At 35.1% G+C, this 23,862-nt stretch overlaps 1 protein-coding gene across 3 annotated transcripts in view; it reads left to right on the top strand.

Annotated features, from left to right (window-relative positions):
- MMS22L (MMS22 like, DNA repair protein) overlaps positions 1-23,862 on the top strand; it is a 128,486-nt gene that overhangs the window by 42,918 nt on the left and 61,706 nt on the right. For all 3 annotated transcript variants that reach the window (XM_072737713.1, XM_072737720.1, XM_026002910.2), the window contains one exon: positions 854-1,357. In XM_072737713.1, the coding sequence (XP_072593814.1) occupies positions 854-1,357 (504 nt within the window). The remainder of the gene's footprint in view (positions 1-853; positions 1,358-23,862) is intronic.

Genomic DNA, 23,862 nt, shown 5'->3' with positions numbered 1-23,862 from the left:
TTTTATCTAAAACAAATCCTTGGAATGTATTCAGTTATAATTCTATTTATTCCAATTCTTATTTCTTAATTGATGAAAGAAAAATTTGTTAACTATTAAAGCAGAGTAGGTAAGAGTAATTTTCCCAGCACTTTGAATTGTCTTAGGTATGATTATAGCAAGAACAGGTCTTTGTGAGGGATAGAGGAAGAAAGAGTTTAAGGAAAAATGTATAAAATCGTCCTGTTAAGATTTCTTTAAAGCACATCAAATTGTACTTAAAGAAGTATATACTCTTTTTTTATTTGTCAATAAAAATTTTATTTATTTTGTTTTATTTTTTTATTTTTTTTATCAATAAAATTTTTAAAAGGTGATTTAGAGTTCTAAAGTAACAGGATAAGCTGTGTACTGTATGAAAAGAACATTTCTACTGTCCTTTGGGGAAAACCGCTCAGTCTTATTATTCAGTTATAGGTGATTGCTATATCACTGAGAAATTTGAAGGTATGGACATTCTGTGAGTCTATTTTCGAATTAGAAAAAAGGACATGGCAGCAGCATAATGAAGAATTAGCTAAATTTAAAGTAATGAGATTGTCATGAGTATTGAATGAAATGTTATTTTAAAGATTTTTTTTTATTATTATTATTTTTGAAGGAGAGAACAAAGAGGGAGAGGGTAAAGCAGATGCCCTGCTGAGCAGAGAGCCTGACATGGGACTCAATCCCAGGATCCTGAGATCATGACCTGAGCCAAAAGCAGACCCCTAACCAACTGAGCCACCCAGGCGCCTTGAGTGAAATGTTATGTTAAAAGATGAATATTTGTGAATGAAAACTTTATAAAAGTAATTTTTTTAATGTTTTACAGAGTATATTCTAAATTCCATCAAAAAAGAATGGAAGAACTGACAGAGGTTGGTCTTCAGAACTTCTTCAGTCTTTTTCTGCTGTTAGCAGCTGTTGCAGAGGTGGAAGATGTAGCAAGTCATGTTTTAGGCCTCCTAAATTTCCTCAAGCCTTCCTTTGTAACATCTTCCCTCATTTGGAAGGGTCAAGTGGCCTTCCTCTTGATGTATACCCAGAAAAATCTGGACATTGGTGTTTTGGCTGAGAAATTTTCAGGTGCTTTCCGAGAAAAAGCAAAGGAATTCTTGGTATCTAAGAATGATGAAATGGGACAAAGACAGACTCTCTGGACACTTCTTTCCATCTATATTGATGGTGTTCAAGAAGTATTTGAGACTAGCCATTGTTTACATTCTTCGCATGAAAAACTGCTTAATGATGGATTTAGTATGCTTCTGCGAGCTTGTCAAGAATCTGAACTTCGGATAGTACTGAGCTTTCTACAAGCTGTTCTGGCCAGAATCAGGTATGTTTTCCAATAATATACTAATTCATTGACTTGTTTTGTCATCACCTATGTTGATTCTATTTTAAAGCTTTCATTTTGCCAACCCATGAAATCCAAATGGAGAGAGGAGTTGGTTTTACTGCTACAATGGCATAAATCAGTAGTTTTCAAACTATTCTTTCAAATAGTAGTTCTTCAAAAAGAAAGCTTACATGCAAACATATAAAACTAAATGCAGAACACCTCGAGTGCAGTCCCAGGACAATGGGTCTTCACCCCACCTTCCCTTTCTACCTCTCCTAAAAGAGTATTATTATCCAGGAATGTTTCAGATATTCTAAGCAAGACCATGAGCTCAAAACTGAAGTGGCTTCTAGTGAAACATGTAGATTTTGTGCCCATAAGGAGATTTTGACCACGCTGTATCATTTAAAAAAAAAAAAAAAGGTAAGTTTCTTTAAATTATTTTGCTGCAGTTATAGCCTCAACTGCATGCAATATTTCCAGCTGAAACATTTTTTTCTGAGATTAAAATAAGATTGTTCTATTTATAATACCAGTCACTCATGTAAGACTTAATGTTTTTAGATCCACTTAAATTATGCAAATATCGATATACTCAGACCCAAATAATAATGGATAAGAATAGTGGTTATGATATTCATTGCTTTTAAGGCCCCTTTTAATAAGTTTTATCTTTAAGTACATGTTCTTAAGAAGTTAGATACTACTACTCAGTGTAGTTAGTCACTGTCACAGAAAAGTTGTATAAAAGTTACGTGTGGAAATTTGATTTTTTGAGACCATGTCTAAAGTTAATGAAGAGACTGCTCCCTTCTTCTTAATACTACTTTACAAAAATTAGCATCTGGTTATCCAAGGGTAGTAAGCTTGACAAATTTTTCAAATTTGGGGAATTTATTCATTACCTATTCTATTTATTACTAATTTACTTAATTTGCCTTATGTTGGGTTCTGCATTCATACTGATTAATCTGTAGGTTTTCACTCCTCATTAGATATTATTTTTAATGTTTGCCTACTCCTATCAGTTTAAATTCTAGAGGTTTAGCTAAAAAAATAAATAAAAATCTTAAAAATAATTAAAAAATAAACAGCCAAAATTCTTGATCACATAATCACCCTTTATCCCCCAGTGTGAGCTGTATAAAAGCAAGAATTTTAAAGCTCTCAAGTTTTGGGGTAGATGGATAGATAAGTGAATGAATAAATAACCATCCTCATTAGAAGAAGCTTCTACAAATTCTGGATCTTCTCCATGAACCACATTTGTTTTTCATCTAGTAGAGCTTATTAGCAGAGATTATACTTTCCCAACTGATAAATTCATTTTGTTTGTTTAATTTTTAAATAAATGTTAATAGTATTTCCCCGTGTTTTTCTTGGGCAAAATTGGAAATTTCCATATTCTAGTACCATTTTTTATTTGTTTATATTTATCTGAATATACAAAACAAGGAGGAAGGAGGGAGCTGTTCTATAAACCATGCCGGTAATGAGGAGCTACAACTCCCAAAATTTGTGGGCAAAGGAGTAGAAAATGAAGCTAACAGTATGAGCATCTTTGGAAGAAGCAGTCATGGAAACTAAGTGAGAGAACCCATGTATTTTTCTGCTTTCTCTATTGAAAATGGACATTCCTTTTCAAACACTTTCACGATTTTATTTCTTCTTACCTAGGATTTGGTTTTGTTTTGTTTTTAAAAGACAGATTTATATCTTACAAATACTGTTTTAATTTTCAAGTGAGAAATTATGGGAAATCTTTTGGTTAATTGCAGATGTTATATATTTTCATGGTTAAAAAAATAAATGAGGTATAAGGTGACAAGTAAAAGTTCCTCTCCTGACCTTTATTCTTTCATTCTCTAGCTCACTGGTTCTCAACTAAGGATGAGTTTCTCCCCCAGGGGACATTTGCCAGTGTATGGAGAAGTTTTTGATTCTAACAACTTGGTCAGGGAGTGCTACTGGCATCTTACAATGTATAGAACAGCCCATGCCAGAACGAATTATCTGGTCCAACCTCTTTGGTGCTAAGGTTGGAAAACATTGCTTTAGGGGCATCTGGTGGCTCAGGTGGTAAGTGTCCAGCTCATGATTTTGGCTGATGTCATGATCTCATGGGTCCTGGTACCAAGCCCCAGTCTGGATCAGTGCTCAGCAGAGAGTTAGCTTGAGATTCTCTCCCTCTCCCCCTCCCTCTCCCCCCACACTTGCATGCACATGTCTGTGCACGTATGCTTTCTCCTCCCACCCCAAAAATAAATCTTTAAAAAAAGAAAAAAACATTCTTTAGTTTTAGTCCATAGACATGCAGTGGTTTCTCATAGAATCTTCTAGATTTTTTTTCTCATTTATAGGCCGAAAAAAACAAAACAGATGATATTCTACAACTTCCTTTTTTTCACTTAATGTTTCCTAGGCAGCTTTCCTTGTTAGTGTATGAGAACCTATCTAATTCTTTCTAATGGGTAGACTTAGCATTTCATTATATAGTTATACCAAACTTTATTTAACCAGTACCCTAATGGGAATTTATATTGTTTACCATTTTATCTTATTGTAAACAGTTTTATTTAATATCTTCATATGTGCCTTCTCTGTGTACTTGGGGAAATATATCTTTAGATTAATTTCTAAAAATGAATTGGTATCTATGCATTTAAATGTAGATAGATATTACCAGATTTTCTTACCAAAAAAATTTTATGTGCCGTTTTTACTCTCCCTAATCTCATGTTTAGATTAGGGCATGGAGTGTATTTAGAAACTATACATTCTCAGTTAAGAAATTAAGTGCAGAAATTTGTTAAAATGTTCATGGTAATAGGAGAATGGGGCTTAATTTTGAAAGTTGGAGAGACTTTTGAAATAGAAATAAAAGTAATAAAGTAAGAATTTTTTTTTCTTTTGTATTCATTTACTAACTTATTTTGTCCTTAAGACAGACCAGCTTTTAGTTTGGGATCTTTTGGGGAAGAACCCCAGATATCGTTTGAGATTGTTACCTTACAAAGAAAGGGAGGCAGAGAGGAGGTTAACACAAGAAAAAGTCCTTTAGATATTCGATCATAGAGATGTGTTCCTAATTTCTTAACCCAAAATCTGGGAGGTCTTTGAGGATCTTTTCATAGGAGCCTCTTAGGAATGCTATACTAGTATTTTAATATTATTTAAAAAGTTCAGAAGCATTTTGGATAGTTGATAAAGACTAAAACATAGGTTTTTTTTTTTTCCTTTTAAGAACAAAGCTAAATTCTTTGAATTTTGGTTTAGATAAGGAAGATGGGTTACATAGATTGATGATATTTATTCCTGGCTGCATCCCTGACAAGAGAAAGAATGAAATACTTTACCTTAGCAATCTCTTCTGTTTTCAAATTCAGGTGGGAATAAGGTACCAGTCCTTGCATAAATGTGTGTGTAGGATGTGTGAGTGTATATGTTGAACCGGGTAATAGTTTTATAACTCTATGACAGAGAAATTATAGGTAGGAAGGAACTAAGATTACTGATTAAAGGGAGAAGCGGCTCCCTCTAGGCAGTTAAGAAATAATAACTTCATATGCCACTTTCTGCTAACTGGAGCTGATGGCTCACCAGAGCATTCTTTATTGCTGATTAAGTAGCATTATGAAAATACTGACTTGGTTATGTTAACTAAATGCCTCCATGTTTAAAACTGGGAATGTCAAACAGCTTTAGCAGTCATCTTTAACATTTCACATTACCTTTCTGGAATCACATTTCTAGTTCTCACTTGCTGTTATTTGAGGTTAATATAAAAATGGCAGCTTTCATTTGTGGAGTTAGGTGTAGCCAAAAGCTTTTCTTTAATTATATCCATTCATGCTGCTATAGTTAAGGGTCTGTCAGCATTTCCATTATAAACCTCCATTTTCAGGGTTTTATAACACAGCTATGAAAATTAGCTCTGGGCAAAAACTTGACATACAAGGCCTCATGAGATTCTCCCTCCTTCCATCCCCCTTTTCATTTTTACTGAAGTAAGGGTGAGTGATTTCAAAATGCCTTTTGGCATCTGCAAATATCATTTGGAGTTTAAAAAGAAACAATAAATTTTCAAGCTTTGTACCTGTTTGTTCTACCACTTAAGGGAGGTTGTGGACTTATGAATTTAAGCCAAATGGATATTGATCAACTGACATCCTATTTTGTATTAAACAAGAGACTAGTTTCAAAAGAAGTCTAAAAGGCAGTTGAAAACTTGCCTAAAATGTTAAATACTGGGACTATGAAATAATTCAGAAGGAACGATTGGCTTTTTTTTGATATTCTATGTGCTGAAGTACATATCTCTAAAAGATTAGACTCTTTTTTTACCTGGCTTCAAAATACGTTTTGAAAATACATATATTTTTAACTCCCTTTTCTTCTTTTCCAGTGAGCTTAGAAGTTCATCCATTTATTATATCTCAGTTTTGACATTTCAGATGGAGGTGTGTGTGTGCATGCATATGCACGGAACTGTTTATTATTCACCACAAATATTCTTCTTGCTGAATGGTTCTAGTTATTTTAACTTTTATTAGTGTGGTATCATTTATACTACACACAAAATTTTTTAAATCTTCAGTGAGAGAACTGAGGGTTTTCTAGGTAGGGAAGGAGGTTGTACAAGAGGAAGTGTTAAGAGGGACTGCTGTATGCCAGAAACTTTACATAATTTTTCAGCAGAAATAGAAAGGATGCTTTGGACAGCATGCAGGCCTTTTCCTTGTTTTGTTATTGGGTGTTCCATTAGTATGAATGGGTTACGGCCTGTGTGTATGATTTGATGCAAATTTTTGGCAGTGTTATAATAATTTGGGAGAGGGAGCACATAAGTATGTTTCAGGGAAAACTGTATTTCCAGTTTTTATTTGAAAAATCAAACAGTTATGTTACTCACTAGAAGTGATCCATCTACCAGTTTTGCTTGCTTCAGAGAAAGCAAGCATATCTAAGGGAAAGTTGTGAAAATCTTAGTATTTTTAGAATATATGAAATGCTAAAGACTCCTTTCCATTATTAAATATCTTATTTATCTTTCAATTGAAATTTTACATGTATATTGTGAATTACTCTTTTGACCTATGTACTGTTTACTAGGCTTGAATTTTGCAAAACATGGTTACTGTAGCATTTCCATATTACATATTTTATAAGTTCATGCGGTTATATAAACTACTCCCTTTATTAACTTGGTGATGTTAAAAAAAAAAAAAACACCTGGAGATGTTTGTGCACTTTTTGTTTTGTTAAAACATAGATTATCTACTTAATTTTTCATATATATGAATTAATATTTGGGTTATTTAGTCTCCAGCTATACTTCTGTTATATACACATGAATTCTCCTTACATAAGTACAAAATAATTTTTTAAATATTTTAAGGAAAAACTTACGTGTTCAAATCTCAGCTTTATTGGTAGAATGAGGATAATAGTATATACTCTACTAGGTTTTTTTGAGGATTGGGTGTAATAACGAATATAAAATTGTTGGCACAGTGCCTGGCATATTAGTAAGTGTTCAGTAAATAGTAGAAGTTGCTATTATTGTCATTACTGTTATTTTCAAAAGAACTCATAATCATTTCTTTCTGCTACACTTTAAGCCTGGCAACCTCAATTGATGATGTGTGTGTGTGTGTGTGTACGCTTATCTTGGATAGTTTTTAATTCATTTCCTAATATTGTACCTTTAACATAGTAGCCATTCAGTAAGTGCTTTTGGATGTGTAAATGAATCAGATTGTTTAAAAACAAAGCCTACATTGTAGGGAACAAAAACATTGCCTCACAATTCTAGAGCTGGAAATTGTGATTCTGTGTGTCTTAGATAGATGCTAAGAAGCTGCTGTTAGAAAAAGAAAAGTGATTTTTTTTAAGATTTCATTTATTCATGAGAGACACACCGAGAGAGGCAGAGACATAGGCAGAGGGAGAAGCAGGCTCTCTCCAAGAAGCCTGATGTGGGGTTCAATCCCAAGACCTCCAGATCATGACCTGAGCCAAAGGCAGATGCTCAGCCACCCAGATGCTCCGAAAAGTGATTTTTTAAGGTAGAAATGTGACATATAAGTATGTCTTTCCTTTTTCTATATACCCAGTTGATAGAATTTTTTTTAATGTTTTCTTTAAAGGATATCTTTTCTATCATTCCTTCTTTATTCTTGCTACCATTTCTTCCATTTTTAGACCATTAATAATGTTTACCTACTGCCCCTGCCTCTGATGCCTTCCCTCCTCAGACCATCTTTTGTTTTAAACAACTTTATTGAGATATATTACTTACATAATTCACATATTGGGCAGCTTTATGAAGATGTAATTCACATATACCATACAATTAATGGTTTTCATATACTCATAGAGTGGTACAATCATCACCACAATTTCAGAACAGTTTGTCACCTCGGAAGGAAACACTATACCCATTAGCAGTCATTCTCCGTTTTCCCCTACCCAACCTCCATCCCTAGCAACCACTAATTTACTGGATGTCTCCATAGATTTGCTTATTCTGGACTTTTTGTAAAAATGAAACCATCCAATGGGTAATCTTTTGTGACTAATTTCTTTCAGTTAGAATAATGATCTTAAATTGTATCTATATTGTCACATGTATCAGTACTTTATTCCCTTTTATTACCAAATAATCCATTGTATTCACATTTATTTATCCGTTCATCTGTTGATGGTCATTAGGTTGTTCCCACTTTTTGGTTTTTATGGATAATGTTGCTATGAACACTCATGCACAAGGTTTTGTGTGGACATGTTTTTATTTCTCTTGGGTATATACTTAAGAGTAAAATTGCTGGGTGATGTGATAACTACAATTAACCTTTTGAGAAAATACTGAACTGTTTCCAGTGTACCATTTTATATTCCCGCCTATAGGGTTTAAGGACTGAAATTTCTCCACATCCGCACCAACACTTGTTGCTCAGTGTCTTTCTGATCAGCGTGTGTAAGGTAGTATCTCACTGTGGTTTTGATTTGCATTTCTGGTGGCTGATGATGTTGCTTATGTATTTTTCATGTGCTTATTGATAATGTGCCTACTATGCCTTCTTTGGAGAAATGTCTATTTGGATCCTCTGCCCATTAAATTGGGTTGCCTTTTTGTTAGTGAACTATAAAGAATTTTTTATATGCCCTAGATACAAGTCCTTCATCAGGTTTATGGCGTGCGGTTATTTTCTTCCATTCTTAATGTTGTCCTTTGCAGCATAATTTTTAAAAATTTTAATGAGGTCCTGTTTATTTTGCCTTATGTTGGTTGTGCACATCTCATATTTTCTTCTACGTTTGTCTTAGAGAACAAATCTACCTATATCATTCTGTGTTTTACCAGTTAGTGACTGACATCCAGATGAACATGGAAGACTTCCCAATCCTTATCATGGTCTTCAAAGTCTCCCACGGGTGGCTTTTCTGTGTTTGCCACTTTTTCTTGTGATTCCCCTTACTTCACTTAGATGGAACTACTCATTCTGAAAAAATCTCCAAATCTTTCTTACTTTTATTTATATATTCCTGTCAGAACCAGTTAAGGGTTCAGGCCAGAACATGGCCAGGGCAGTAGAGCCAAATCTCAGTACTGAATAAGCTGAGGTGAGCTGATAAACAATGATAAAAGAGGGGTTAAATCTAGGTAGTGGGGCAGCCTTGGTGGCTCAGCAGTTTAGCCTGGCCTTCAGCCCAGGGCCTAATCCTGGAGACCCTGGATTGAGTCCCACGTCCGGCTCCCTGCATGGAACCTGCTTCTCCCTCTGCCTGTGTCTCTGCGCCTCTCTCTCTGTCTCTCTCTCTTTCTCTCTCGCATGGATAAATAAATAAAATCTTAAAAAAAGAAAAATCTAGGTAGTGAATGGAATTGTCAAGTTCAGAAGTCCGAAATGGTCAGTGCTGGTCACAGTAGGCATAGAGATAGAGTAACAGAGTACAGGAAAATAAAAATAAGACAAATGATTTATTTAGAGGGATTTGGGGGAAGGGAAAAGGGTTTCAGAAGTTACTAGTAAGTGGATCAGAATTGTAGATGGAATCAGAAAATATCATACATGAGCATCATATTTAGGAGAAGCCAGAATTCTAGGCAGTAATAGACAATTCCACAACAACAAATTGTACTTTTCTTCTGCTGCTGCTTCTTTTTTTTAAATATTTAATTATTTAAATGATCTTCTTCACCCAGTGTGGAGCTTAAATTCATGTGACCCCAAGATCAAGAGTTGCATGCTCTACCAACTGAGCCAGCTAGGTGCCCCTGCGCTTTTTTTCTGCTTCTTAAGGAAGCCCTTGTAGTGTCTGAGAGTTATGACTGCTGTTGCAGCGCAATATATAAAGCAGGAGCTTGAGTTCAAGTCACCCCTCCTCCACTTAACCAACAGTGTAAACGTAGGAAGTTACTTAACCTTTTCTAAACTTCAGCTGCATCTTTGCAAAATAATACCCACATTACAAGATTTCTATGAATTTTTGCTTAGATCTCGGCTGTCCATACATGCTAACTTTATGTGACAATGTAAGTCAATGAATATAATATGAAAAATTCAATTCCTCCATCACGCTAGGAATATAGCAAGTTCTCAGGAGCTATACGTAGTTGTAGTGGCTACTAAGGTGGAGAGCAGAAGACATTGTGGACAGCGCTGACTTAGATGCTCCACCTCTTCAGAACATGAGCCATAATCTGTCAGTACATGTTTGTTTTCTTTATCTTTTCTTCTTTTTGTATAGACAGTATTATCCTTTCCTATAAGCTCCTCTTGAAATGTATGCTTGTCCATGATTTCCTAGTCTTGAATAATTTCTCTCCCCTTTGAACTTCCTTAACATTTTATCTCTAAATTCCTTTAGTGCTTTCTACCTTGTGCTATAATTATTAACAGAGGATACATATTCATTAAACAAATTATTTTTCAAAAAAACAACTGATATTTATGAATGCCCACTATGGTAGTAGACATTACAGGCACTTGGGGTACATCAGTAAATTATTTAAATGCACATGTATGGCAGCACATACTCATGTATTTATTATGTGAAAGACAGACTGAGAATAGAAAGTTACTTAGGTAAGTGTTTATTGAAACCATCACCTTTTTTTACCATTTCGTATTTTACTATTTTAGTCATTCAGCATTATATGATAATAATTTATACTTGACCTCAACTTTTACTTGCTTATCTAACAATTTTTGCCAGTATCCACTTGAAAGTAGATGACAGTAATTGTGCAACAAGGCTATGGATTTAATGCTTAATCTGTATTTCACCTCCATGTTTATTGTCTCTAAGCACCCAGTGGGCAGAAGGGACCTCCAGGGGGATGACAAGAGTCCATTCTTCTCAGTTAATTAAAAAGGTTTTGGTCTTATTGAAAAATCAAATTTGTGTCTAGTGTAGCTAAAGTTTTTGGGCTGCTTTTATTATTTTATTTTGTCAATTCAATAGTTAACCAAACTATTCTTCCACTGAGATATGGAAATAAGTGGTGTGAGTGGACCTTTGAGCTTTTACCTTGCTTTTGAAAAATTTGAGAACTCTCCATTGAGTTTGGGTTCACAAGAACACATTGAATCTAAAAGTAGATATTATCTGTATTTGGATTCAGTCAGAAGCAAGGTATTTGGAAGAGGAAACTGAAATAATGGAGTGAGGAAATAATCAAAAAATAATTTAAGACAATCCCCCAGGATGGAAGATTCCTGGCTGAAAGGGCCTTTTGAGTGACACCAGCACAACATAAAAAAATAGACTCATAGCAAAGCACATCTGTGTAAAATTCAGACTGCTGGGTGTAAAGAAAAGGTCTCAAAGTTTCTGTGAGTTTAGTCTTACCCACTTTACTTAATCTTCTATTTTTTGTATTTACTATGCCCCTAGTCTTGTAATCTTCAGCTATAGTCTAGATATTTAACTCCAATTATCAATAATTACAAAATTCAAGAAGAATAAGAGGTAAATAGAGCTTTATATTATGTTTTTAAGGGGATAGTCCCCAAGAATATTCCTACTTTCAAAAAATAGATGAATGGAGCTTTATGACTTTTCTGATTCATTGGTCTCAAAGTTTGGAGTTACTAAAAATCTGTTTTTCTGGAATGAAACAGTAAATCCACCTCTCATAATTAGAAAAAAGAGGGAAGGTAGAGGTGGGAACCTAACACTGTGAAACGAAAATTGGGATGAAGAACGTTGAGATAACAGAACAAGGAAGAAAGAAATATACTCTGCAAAGGAAACATTTCATTCTTTTGAAAGTGGATCAGCTCAGTTGTTTAGGGAATAGAAGTGCCATGATTATTTTCTGTACCAAGCACTGGAACATTTCTCTTTAGCAAATGGTAACAAATCAAAAGATGTTGGGTGAGGCGAAAGCTACTTTCCCCAATCTTATTTATGTCACCATGGTTCCTTGTCTGAACCCCATGGTTCACTACAGGTATTTAGACCACCCAGATCTTTGAAGCTTTAGATGAAATTCAGCAATGAGTTTGTAGGAAGACATTGCCACTGTGCTCTTTCATGGCACCACACAGTGCTCTGTTCTTAAACCAAAGACATGTTGTCATAATAAATATATTGAAGACCGTAAATCCTATTTGTGATAGGTTTGCTAAAGTTAACTCTTTTCCAACTGTGGGAATGGGTAAAAATACCTGAAATTGTGATTTCAGTAAGTGGACCCAGTCTAAAAAAACTCAGTGAGATAAACTGGTATCATGGCCTTAGGTTATAAAAGGGAGATACTCTGAGGAAGTAAGTAATAATTTAAGCATTTACATCCAAGAAGTATAGTACAATAAGCTGCTAGACCTGTTTTTTAATGATGTGATATGTCAGGGAAGGGAAGAAACTGATCTCTTAATTATCCCTTTAATTATTTTTGGATTAATAAGACCCCAGACAGCACTATAAATTGTGTAAAAAGTAGATTCATTATAGTTTTTAAATATTCTTAGCTATCCTCACCATCTTCTGGTAATTACCTTAAAGTTATTTTCTTTAGGATGTGTTTCTTAGAAAATGTCAGAGTACATTTTTGTTTTATGATATGAATTTACTTTTGCCACCATATGGACTGTAAAGAATAATTCCTAACCTTTCTCCATCTACCTTGTGGAGAAGGGTGAGTAATTGCTCTGTTTCAAAATTTATTTATATTTTAAGAAAATTGAGAACAAATATAAGGAGGGAAACTAGCATTTGGAACTCTTAATTTCAATTGTTTCTTCTTTACCTTACAAGATATATATTTTTCTCTCTTTAGGATATCTCTTGTCAGATTTAAGGCTTATTTAAAATGAAAAGAAAGCTGGAGCAATTTTCTTTATTCCATTTCAGTCTCCTAAGGCCTATTTCCCCCTGGTGAGCTCATAGCAACAGGGGGGTTTAAGGGAATTCAGCTTTCTGCAAATTAATGTCTCACATCATGAAAATTCAGGACTTTTTTTTTTTTTAATCTTGAAAAGTAATACAGTGAGTGCGAGTATTATTTCTTGCCAGCGGGTGGAAGATGAATGATTTTGTCACAGTTTTACTGCTTGATGAGCAGTGTCCTGAGGGTCAGGCTTAAGTCTGTGTCACTATGCTGCTCATTACTCTTGAGCTAAATAAGGGCTGATTGGATCTAAATTGCCTAGCACATGGGCCACAGATGAGCTCAGTGAGCAGGGGATGACCTGCTATTCAGTCTGGGAGTAACCCCGGTGTGCAAATGCAGCATTAGAACACCGTGGGAGAATGAGAGGCTACCGGCTGCTGCCAGCAAAAGAAATCGAAATGTAAAAACTCTTTGATGCTGTGATGTTAGAATTTGAAATGTAGGAAGTGACAGGTTGATGGTACTTATCAGCTTTGGCTGGATTAGAGAACAGTGTCATCTTGCTTATATAATGACAGAAGAATGAAGCCAGCAGCTAACTACTGTGCAGAGTAGAGCCTCTGCAGTTGCCACAGCCAGTCATTGCTGCCTCCTACCGGCAGTTTTCCTGGAAACCAGTTCACAGAAGGAAGAAAAGAACCTCCTCTGTATTTGATTTCCAGGAATTTGAGATTCTGGCGGTGACAAGCTGACAGTGGTAGAATGCAAAGAAAGGGGTATTTTAGAGCATACTAAATAGTAAGTTGCTTTTAAAAAAAAATCATTATTGGGAAATTGGTTGTTCTAGAATTTTCTAGTTAACCAAGAGTTAATCCATTTATGAAGTGAATCTACCCAAGGCAAAAAAAAACCACAGTGTACTCTTCCTGACATAGTGTTCTTTCAGGGGACCGCAATTGGGCTGGTTGATCTCTCAATTATGTATTTTTATCAATAACAGCACTTTACTAACAACTAATCTTCAAAATCTAACAACAGACTACCAACCACAGTGTTGGCACAGTTTGAAAGATACCTGATAAAAATACAAAGTGAAACCACCCCTGATTATGTAGCTTACACTGAATAAATCTCCCCCTTCAGTGTTGAGAAGGAAGGAACAGGTTTCTCCCATAAGTCAGATGATTTAAAAAAAAAAAAACAAACCCTATAAGACCTGTTTTTTTGAATTTTATTCTGCAATTATAATTTTTTTTAAAAATCAATATTAGGCTATTATATGTTCCTTATTAAAACTTAGAAAATGTAGGCAAGTTTTGTTTTAATGTTACTTACCTTACCATGCTGAAAGGACTCTTGATATCATTGTATCCTTCCAGATTTTTCCTATTTATGTACATTTTTTAAACTAAAAATAGGGTTAAATATTGTGTAGTGACTTACTCTTTTCACTTCATGTATCATCAGTTGGTTTCCTTATCAGTGACATCTGCAACATTATTTTTGGTGGCTTCATAATATTCCATTGTGTGGATATACAGTGGTTTACCTGACTTTTTCTTACTGGTGAAAATTTACAGTATTTTGAATTTTTTACCACTAGATACAAAGCTGTGATGGAAGTCCCTTATGTGTATCTTGGCAGGGATCTTGGGTATTGCTGTGTAAATTCTGTACTGCTCAACTCCACATTGTAAAAGGTGCCATTCACAACATTATAAGAGCCTCGCCATTCACAACATTATAAATGAGGCTCTGATTTTCATGGACATGTTTGATTATACGTGGAAAATATTTTCTTAAATGATTTGGTTCAAAATATAAAACCTTAGATACAATTATTTTTAAAACGTTGGGAGCTGTGGTTTAATAATATTCAAAGTTTATACATGCACACACACACATACACATCCTACAGAAGCAAATTTTTAACTAGCTAAAAACCTAAAAGAAGAAAAATCAACATTTTCCCCCTGTACAATAAAACTGGTTCTATATGTTGAAAACATATTGAGAGAAAGCTTTTAGAGTTTGGGGTTAAATGACAGGTAAAAGGGTTAATTAACTTTCATCTCCCAGGATTTAAAAAAAGAATTTTCCTGCATTTGTCAGTATAGGTTTCCTACTATTTCCAGAAAGTATCCACCCCTCCCCCCTTTTTTTTACTATTGATATCAAATCTAAAATAAAGTTTTCATTATAAATCTAAAGCATTTGAATCCCCTAGAGAGATCGTTTATAATGCCTCTCTTTATTTTTATATTATTAAAATTTACATATCCTATGAAAAATAAAATAATACAGAATTGTGTTCTGTGGAAAATAAAAGTTATTCCCTCCCTAAACCTTTTTGCCACAAAAGGAACTACTATGAACCTTTCAGAGGATATTCTTCTCAACTGTTAAGGTGTTGTTTCTCCTCTTATACACACTGCCTCTTTTACCACCTCCTTAAAGTGAGATTATACCTCGCAAATTTCTGCAGCTTCAATTTTTTGATGAAAGAGGTATTAAAGACCTTTCTCCACTCACGCTCACACATACACACCCTGTATAAGGCTGTAGAGTATCTCGTAGTGTAGTAGACCTTACTTTGCTTAGCCTCAGTAAATATTTAGGAACTACACATCATTTTAAGTCAGCTTGGCTCTTGTCCCTATCTAATTTTCCAAGATCCTGGTTGAACATTTGGGTGGTTCAGTTTATTTATTTATTTATTTATTTATTTATTTATTTATTTATTTAATTTATTGTTTTTTTACATTTTTTATTTATGATAGTCACACAGAGAGAGAGAAAGGCAGAGACACAGGCAGAGGGAGAAGCAGGCTCCATGCACCGGGAGCCCGACGTGGGACTCGATCCCGGGTCTCCAGGATCGCGCCCTGGGCCAAAGGCAGGCGCTAAACCGCTGTGCCACCCAGGGTTCCCGGTTCAGTTTATTTAAATGGGATATTAACTGTACTTCAATTTTGTAAGTTATTAATTCATCCAGCATCAAAACCAGTGGACCAAACCTCCACATCAGTTATTTAATATGTGTGAATCATATGTGGAATAATTAATATATTTTGCTTATAGTAAAAAATACTACTGTACTTTTCAAAAAGTTGCAAACATGAATTTTAATCCTATCTCTAACACTTTCTTTCACTTTAATCTTCAACAAGTCATGTAATTTCTTTGAACCTCAATTTTTCTAATCTGTAAAATGTGTGTAATAATAGATATTAAAGAGCTGATTTGAAGAATAAGAGAGATAATATTTATCTCAAGTGCCTAACAGAGTACCTAATAATGATTACTTTTCTTATCATTACCACTTGTCCATCGATTTCATAGAAGTGAAGCAAAAGAATGTATATTACAAGTAGGCTTCCCACTTTAAATTAAAATTTTTAGAGCTCTACTCTCAATCAGCTCAGTGGTATTCCATGAAAAGAGCACAACTTACACTTGCATAAAGCATAAATTACTTTCTTTGCCATGTTTCTCCCCACACACCTTTTTAGTCTAATGACTTAAAGAATTTTGGCTCTCTTGAATTTGTGCCTGTGCAAGAAGCAGAAATTACTGCCTTTTTCAGTGAGTACACCTTAAGTGAATTGCCCAGCAAGTACCTGCTACCACAGACTTTGTGCTGGTGTTGGGGAAAATAGAGATGCATAAAATCAGATCATTGCTCTCAATGCCCCACAGTATAATAAAGCATATATACAAACAAATACACTGTGATCAACAGACAAATGGTGAAGAGACTGTTCTTGAAAGTCTTCTACATTGCTTACAGAATTTTCTCTGAGATTGCCATATACAAAATAAAGTACATGGCAGTAAGTCATTTATGCACTTTGCCGTATCGCTGATTGAGGGCATATATATTAAAAGGGAGGTCAGTCTTCAGTAGCTTGTACTTATGTAGATAGTAGTTCAAAAGTTTTTAAAGTTATTTAACATCTTTAATATATTTCTGCTATTAAGAATAAAAAACAGTAACTTAGCCATTTATAAATGTACGTAAGGCCTTTAGTGATTTGTTAATTGATATATTTTTCTACATTTCCTTCTCCTGACATCTATTTATTTTTCTTCTGTTCCCATTCTCTGAAACCTTAATGTTCCTCCCCCACCCCCGCCACTTTTTTTTTTTTTAATTTATTTATGATAGTCACACAGAGAGAGAGAGCAGAGACACAGGCAGAGGGAGAAGCAGGCTCCATGCACCGGGAGCCCGACGTGGGATTCGATCCCAGGTCTCCAGGATCGCGCCCTGGGCCAAAGGCAGGCACTAAACCGCTGCGCCACCCAGGGATCCCCCCCCTCCCCCGCGCCACTTTTTAAATTGTGTGTTATAAAATATAAACTTGTGGGCCTTTGAGGACAATGTACTTTGATAATTTAACATGACAAAGTAGAATCCAAAACCAACATGTAGTATTGCATAGTGTGTTTTTAAAAGTTTGAATAAATACCATTGTACTAGAAATGATACATGTAGCTCTGCCTCTTGCTTTTGTTTTAGTTTTATGCTTTTGAGATATACTGCCAGAGAACACGTGCTTCAGGGACATGAAGGATTTAGCCAAGAACAATAAATATTTGGGGTTCACAAAATGGAGAATTTAGCACAGAATAGTGAAGGTACAAAAGACAGTTGTACACCTGGCCCAGGCAACCAGCACTCCAGACTGAAATAGAATGATGACGAGCTGTGGGAGGAAGGCCTCCAGGAAAAAGTATGGAAAGAAAAATTATTTTTCTAGTTCCAGAGGAGAGTAAAGCAATTCATCATAAAATGGCTTTTTCTTTGAAGAGCCCACCACCCCAAATGGGAATTGTTCTGACTTCTCACTAGCTAATCTTGTTTGTCTTTTAATATTAATTTTTCATATCAAATTATATATGAAACATCGATTTTATGAACATTACATATGTTTCAAATATATTGAGACTTATATTTGACATTTCTTTTTGGATGTCTAGAAGTTGTAAGAATTTTATGTGTGTAAGTGCCATAATCTTTAAAACCATGTTTCATATGTATATATATGTACACACACACACACACAACAGTTGGGGTTTTTTTTTTTGTTTTTTTTTTTTGTTTTTTGCTTGTTTCCTAGAAGAAATCCCAATATAATTCAGGCATTTTTTAATTAATACTTTCTGTGTATTAAGACTGTCCTAGTAGGTGTTCTGGTGTAAATGAAAATGTATCTTGCACTCATAGAGCAAATGTCTAGACTCTGAGTTTTTATATTTTTAAATTCATTCTTTTCTGAATTCTGAAATGCCCAGATTATTAGTTTGATCCAGCGTATGTATGGAATGTCTTATATTCTGAAGACCATTCACATAAAATGGTAAGGGGTCTCCAAAATATAAGAAATTCTGCATCTTGGGTCAAACTAATGGTCCAGCCTTTTCAGAATTACATTACAGTGGAGGTTTTCTGATAAGATATAATCGTATCTAATTTCCCAGAAGTCAAGTGCATTTTGCCTAATTTAGAGATATTAAAACATGGTTTAGTCTTTCCATTATTTCCTATGGACTGATACAGTCATGTCTTATCTTTTGGGATGCTATTCTGCATTTACCATTTAGCATAGTACTAGTAGGCACTGGGAACTCATTTCATTTAAATATATAAACTTTTTAAAACTTCGGGCAGATGGTGTCTTAGTCTGTTCAGGCTGCCGTAACAAAATAGTACAGACTGATTGGGTCACTTAAACAATAGAAATTTATTCTCTCACAGTTCTGAAGGCTGAAAATTTTGAGATCGAGGTGCCAGCATGGTTGATTTCTAGTGAAAGCTCTGTTCCTAGCTTGCAGAGGTCTCCCTTCTCACAATGTGCTCACATGACCTTTCCTTGTACATGCATGGGAGAAAGGAATCCCTTTGGTGTCCCTTATTTGAAGGACATGAATCCTGTTGGATCAAGGCCCCATGCTTATGACCTCTTTTAACCATAATTCCTTAGAGTCCTCATACAGCTATACGGGGGATTAAGGCTTCAATATGTGATTTTGGGGGCAATTCAGTTCAGTCTCTACCAGATAAATTCATTTGTTCCCACTGGAATAATGACCAGGAGTGGCGCAAAGAAGTCAGATTAAGTTTTCATGAATATCCTTTCTCTTTTTGTCTTTTGTGCTTTTGGAATCACTGAAGTTAAGAGAATCCTTTGTTGTTTCAGTTCTTCTGTTTATGTTAAATACATAGGTTCAAAGTAAAGGAAATAGATTAAAATTGCTACATGTTTTTGTTAGCTTGTGGTCTTGCATATTAAACATATTCTGTATCTCTTCAAGTATTCATTAATATGGTGCTTACATTTATATTAGAAGAGACCATTAGTTTAAGAATAAAGTAAATTTATATGAAGAAGTAAATTGAGGTCAGATGTTAAGTTATTGAAAGATCTTTTAGTGCCTAATTCAAACCTTACTCCCATGAGGGCCTCAACGTGGCCCTCATATTTTGGTTCTTTCATCTAAAGGATAAAGGATTGGGTTAGATTACTTCAGTATTTCTAATTCTATCTTTAGATAGAATTTTGATATTTTGGGGTAAATATGCTTTTCTTTTTAAACTTGATAAATGAAATGGATATATGATTTACACTGCCAGAGTGATAAAACTAAATTATACTTAATTAGCTTTATTTTGTCTTTTACTTATGCTTTTTCCCAGTTTATGTAGCATGCACAAGTAAAAATATGAAACAGAATGACATGAAGGGAAGACTATTTTTAAGCACCAACTTACAGTGCTGCAAATATCAATTACTTTGACTTTGGGCAGTAGTTGGTGATTTTTAGTTATACCTTAAAAGAAATACTTTGGTCAGCAAATACTGAGGTGGCTACTTTGTGCATATTTTTTTAGATAGAGATTTAAAAACCAAGTCATAGTTCATTACTAAACACCATATTTGATGAGGGTTTCTTGTATGTCAGGGACAGTTTGAGTTCTCATTTTCCTATGTTTCAGCGGGGGAAAATGATTTGAAGAATTACAAATAAATTAGAACGAAGTCAGTAGAGTGGGTGAAGGGTAGATGAATAACCAGACAAATATTTTTGAATGCTTTATATGGACTTGCCGTTTTACCTACTGTAGATAGGACAAGAGAGAGGCACCAGGTTTTCTCTATTTGGAGATACATAATACAGCACACAATAAAAAACATTAATGAGATATTGTAGTAATTCAGTAAATGCAACATTCGGTAACTTTTATTGAGCTTCTCCTAGTGGAAAATACTTATTTGTGTACAAAAAAACATGTAGAGTATTCTTCAGGAAATTATTTTTTAGTAAACAATATGTATAAATAACTATAGTGTCATTCAAAGTGAAAATAAGTGGTGAATGCTATATTATGGTAATTCATCATCAAGGAGGGAAGGAAGAAAGAAAAAAGATGGAATGGGAGTATTAGGAAAGATTTTGAAATAGGTGGCATTTGAACTGAGTATTTAAGAAGTGGAGTTTATACTTGTAATAAGGAAGGAGACTGTAGGAGGAAGGACAGCAAAGACTTCTTGAAAGAAGTAGGATAAAAATGACAATGTAACTCAATGAAGGGGAAAAGAATGCTACAATGAAGAGTGATCTGGAGATTGGAATGGGTTAAATGTGTTTTCGAACTGACAAAGAAACTAGTCTGATGAAAGAGGAGGGTGTGTGCTTCAGCAGAAAAATGACCAGATTATGAAAGGCTTTGAAATTAGGGCAAGAGTATAGTTCTGCCTGAGGAGAAAATCAAGGTCTAGTTTTAAGTAGAGGGAGAACCCGAGAGTATCTCTTTAAACGCGTCACGTGCTCTTCTCCCTCTACTGAATCATAGGCTCCTTAAGAAAAGTATCTGGTACTTTCCACATAATCCCCCTGCCTGAAATATTCCTTGATTTCCTTCTCTGCCTGGAAAGCTTATTTCCTTTTCAGATATAAATGAAATCCGCAGTTTCCCTTGTGAAGAGTTTACCAGCCACCCCACCCACCCACCCCCAGGCAGAGCAAGTGGCTTCCTCCCTTGTGTACCCTGAACGGACTTGTATCACCCAGAGCATTTATCACTTGACATATCATCATCTGTCTTTGTCTTTGTCCTTCTCCTTCACTAAAATACTCTTTGAGGGCAGGGAATTTGTCTTACTCATATTTTTATCTTCATTACATATCCAGCTAAAGTGCCTGACACATGGTTTTGCTTACTAAGTTTTCATGATAATTAATGAAATGATAATTATATAAATGGTCCTGGCAGTAATATCTATGATAAATTGAAAGGGAATTTAGGGTCACCTGGGTGGCTCAGTTGGTTAAGTATCTGCCTTCAGCTCAGGTCCTGATCCCGGAGTCCTGGGATGAGGCCTCATGTCAGGCTCTCTGCTCAGCAGGGAGTCTGCTTCTCCCTCCCCCCTGCCTCTTGTGTTCTCTCTCTCACTCTCAAATAAATAAATCTTTTTTTTTAATAAAAAAAAAAGGAAGGGGCAGCCTGGGTGGCTCAGCGGTTTAGCGCTGCCTTTAGCCTGGAGCTTGATCCTGGAGACTCGGGATGGAGTCCCCCATCAGGCTCCCTGCATGGAACCTGCTTATCCCTCTGCCTGTGTCTCTGCCTCTCTCTGTCTCTGTCTCTGTCTCTCATGAATAAGTAAATTTTAAAAATCTAAAAAAAAGAAAAAAATTTTTTAAAGGAAGGAAAGAAAGGAAGGAAGGGAACAAAAAGCCATTGTGATAAAAAAAAGACTAGTGATATGAAAATATATTTTAAAATGGGTGACGGACACTGAGGTGGACACTTGACGGGATGAGCACTGGGTGTTTTTCTGTATGTTGGTAAATGAACACCAATAAAAATTAATAAAAAAAAAGAAAATATATTTTAAAAACTAAAAATAATGCAATACGATACAATATGATAGGAAAGTACCTTAGTCTTGCAGAATAAAGGAAAGGGAGCATCTGGTAACCTAGGCTGGTCCTATGTAGTCAGGCAATAAAGTGAAGCAATTTTGAGCAATTCTGGGCATTTCATGTTTGTTTGGTTTCTTCCAGACTGATAAAATTTTTCATTAATCTTGTCATCTGGGATTTCTCTCATTGGTGTTATTGACCTCATTACCCTAAAGATGTCAGAAAACTTCAGTTTCAAGTCATTGTGTTTGCTATTTCAGCCATGTGAATGCAGAAATGGGTAACCTTCTACAACTTTCATATACATGTGCAGTTCTGTTTTCTTTGTAATGTTATGATGTAGTTTTGGAAGGGTTAATCCCATATATGAGGCATACCTCTTAATTTTGGTACTACTTAATAAGCAAGACAGCTGTATATCTGTCGTGTCTTCAGAGAAAGGAGGCCCTGTTTATCTCTGAGCAGGATTAATGAAGCCTCAGGGCATATCACACACAGATCTGCCTGTGAATCTGCCTGCAATTGGAAGACTGGCATAAGCACTCTATTGCCCCTAATCAACAGGGTAGAAAGGGAGGTCAGTTGAGCCCTTACTTTATAGCTTCTGGGACTACCCATTTGAAATAGGGCAGTGACCTTTAACATTTAACAGATGGATACAGTTGTGTGAGAATTTATCTTTTGTAGTTAATACTTTTCTTTCTAAATGTGGATAGTTGTAATGAAGTTATGTTTTCAAGCATAAATGCATCTTAATTTCTTTGACTTAACATCTTAGTACATTTAAGTATATAACACATGGCATTAGACTGGAGACCTTTGCTCCCTATTTCACATGCAAACCATAATTGTCCAATGGAGTACCTTTAATGATCACTCTCTCAATCCAGAAGTGATATATTGCCAAAGCACACTAATCAGAAGCAAACTTGATATAATCATCTGCTCTGTGACAGTTTACTTACAGCTCTGGAAAATTCAATTATGGAGGGGTGAGTAGAACATCTTTTCTTATATATTTGAGGGAATTTGCCACAAACTTTTCTTACTTGTGTGTTTAAAATAGTTTCTGGGTGGCCTGGGTGGCTCAGTCAGTTGTGCATCTGACTCTTGGTTTCAGCTCAGGTCAGGATCTCAGGCTCTTGAGATTAAGCCCACATGGGCTCCATGCTCAGCGAGGAGTCTGCTTGAGATTCACTATCTCCCTCTTCTCTGTGCCCCCCTTACTCATGCTCTCTGCATCTCAAGACCCTGAGATCATGACCTGAGCTGAAACCAGTAGTAGATGCTCAACTGACTGAGCTACCCTAGCACTCTAAACAAATCTTTCAAAAAATAGAATAGAGTTTCCACAGATATTACATTTTTTTTTTTTTTGCATTTTTTTATTCTGGTTTAAAGTGTTGAAGTTTCACCTGTGCTATAAAATAATCTTCTTTTAAAGATACTGTATATCTAGTTTTGGTGTTCATTTGTCTTTAACTTTAGCGCTAGGTTATATTTTATTTTTCACTTAATGATGAGAAAGAAAGAACTCCAATGGAATGTTAGCACAATTTAAAACTTTTAAATCTCTCCTATGTTAAATCATTAAAAAGAGTGATTTTAGATGACTGTTACGCCACCTAAAATCTAAAAGTAAGATAGACAGTATCTAATCTTATGCCACCCCTGTACTTGAGAAAGTTTGTCATGGCCCTGGTAAAGGGTGTTTAGCCATATGCTTTAGCTGTATTTATGTCACGTTGAAAAATTTTATTCTGCTTATCCACCCCCCACCACCACCTTTTAGAAAATATCCAAATACTTCATTTTCTTTTGAGGCAATTAGAAATGACACACTTATTTTTTCCCCCTCTGAGAGTATACTTTGATCAGTGTATAGTCTGACCATTATTACAAAGATTATGATATCTGCAAACTCCATTGAATTTTTTTATCTCCGGTAAGATAAGGATATAAAACAAAATTTATTTCGTTATAGTCTGTTCTAAAAAAGGATGTTAATGTAGTGCTTACATTGAAGCTTTTAGTTTTTAACAATATAGGTCCTCTTTGGAGGATGTGAAGTGTAAAAAATGTTTTAATTTTACTGAAGGTGTAGTATGCGTATACATGTGGCGGTCGGGAGAGACCAGTTCTGAAGATTCTCCAGCCACCTTTTTTTTTTTTTTTTCTCTCTTAAATATGTTCTGTAAATTGTGCTTCTAGAAAGATAGGGAAGAAT

This window comes from Vulpes vulpes, chromosome 1 (genome assembly GCF_048418805.1).
Source record: "Vulpes vulpes isolate BD-2025 chromosome 1, VulVul3, whole genome shotgun sequence".
NCBI lineage: Eukaryota > Metazoa > Chordata > Mammalia > Carnivora > Canidae > Vulpes > Vulpes vulpes.
The sequence above is the reverse complement of the archived record's forward strand: the minus strand, read 5'-3'. Positions and strand labels throughout refer to the sequence as shown.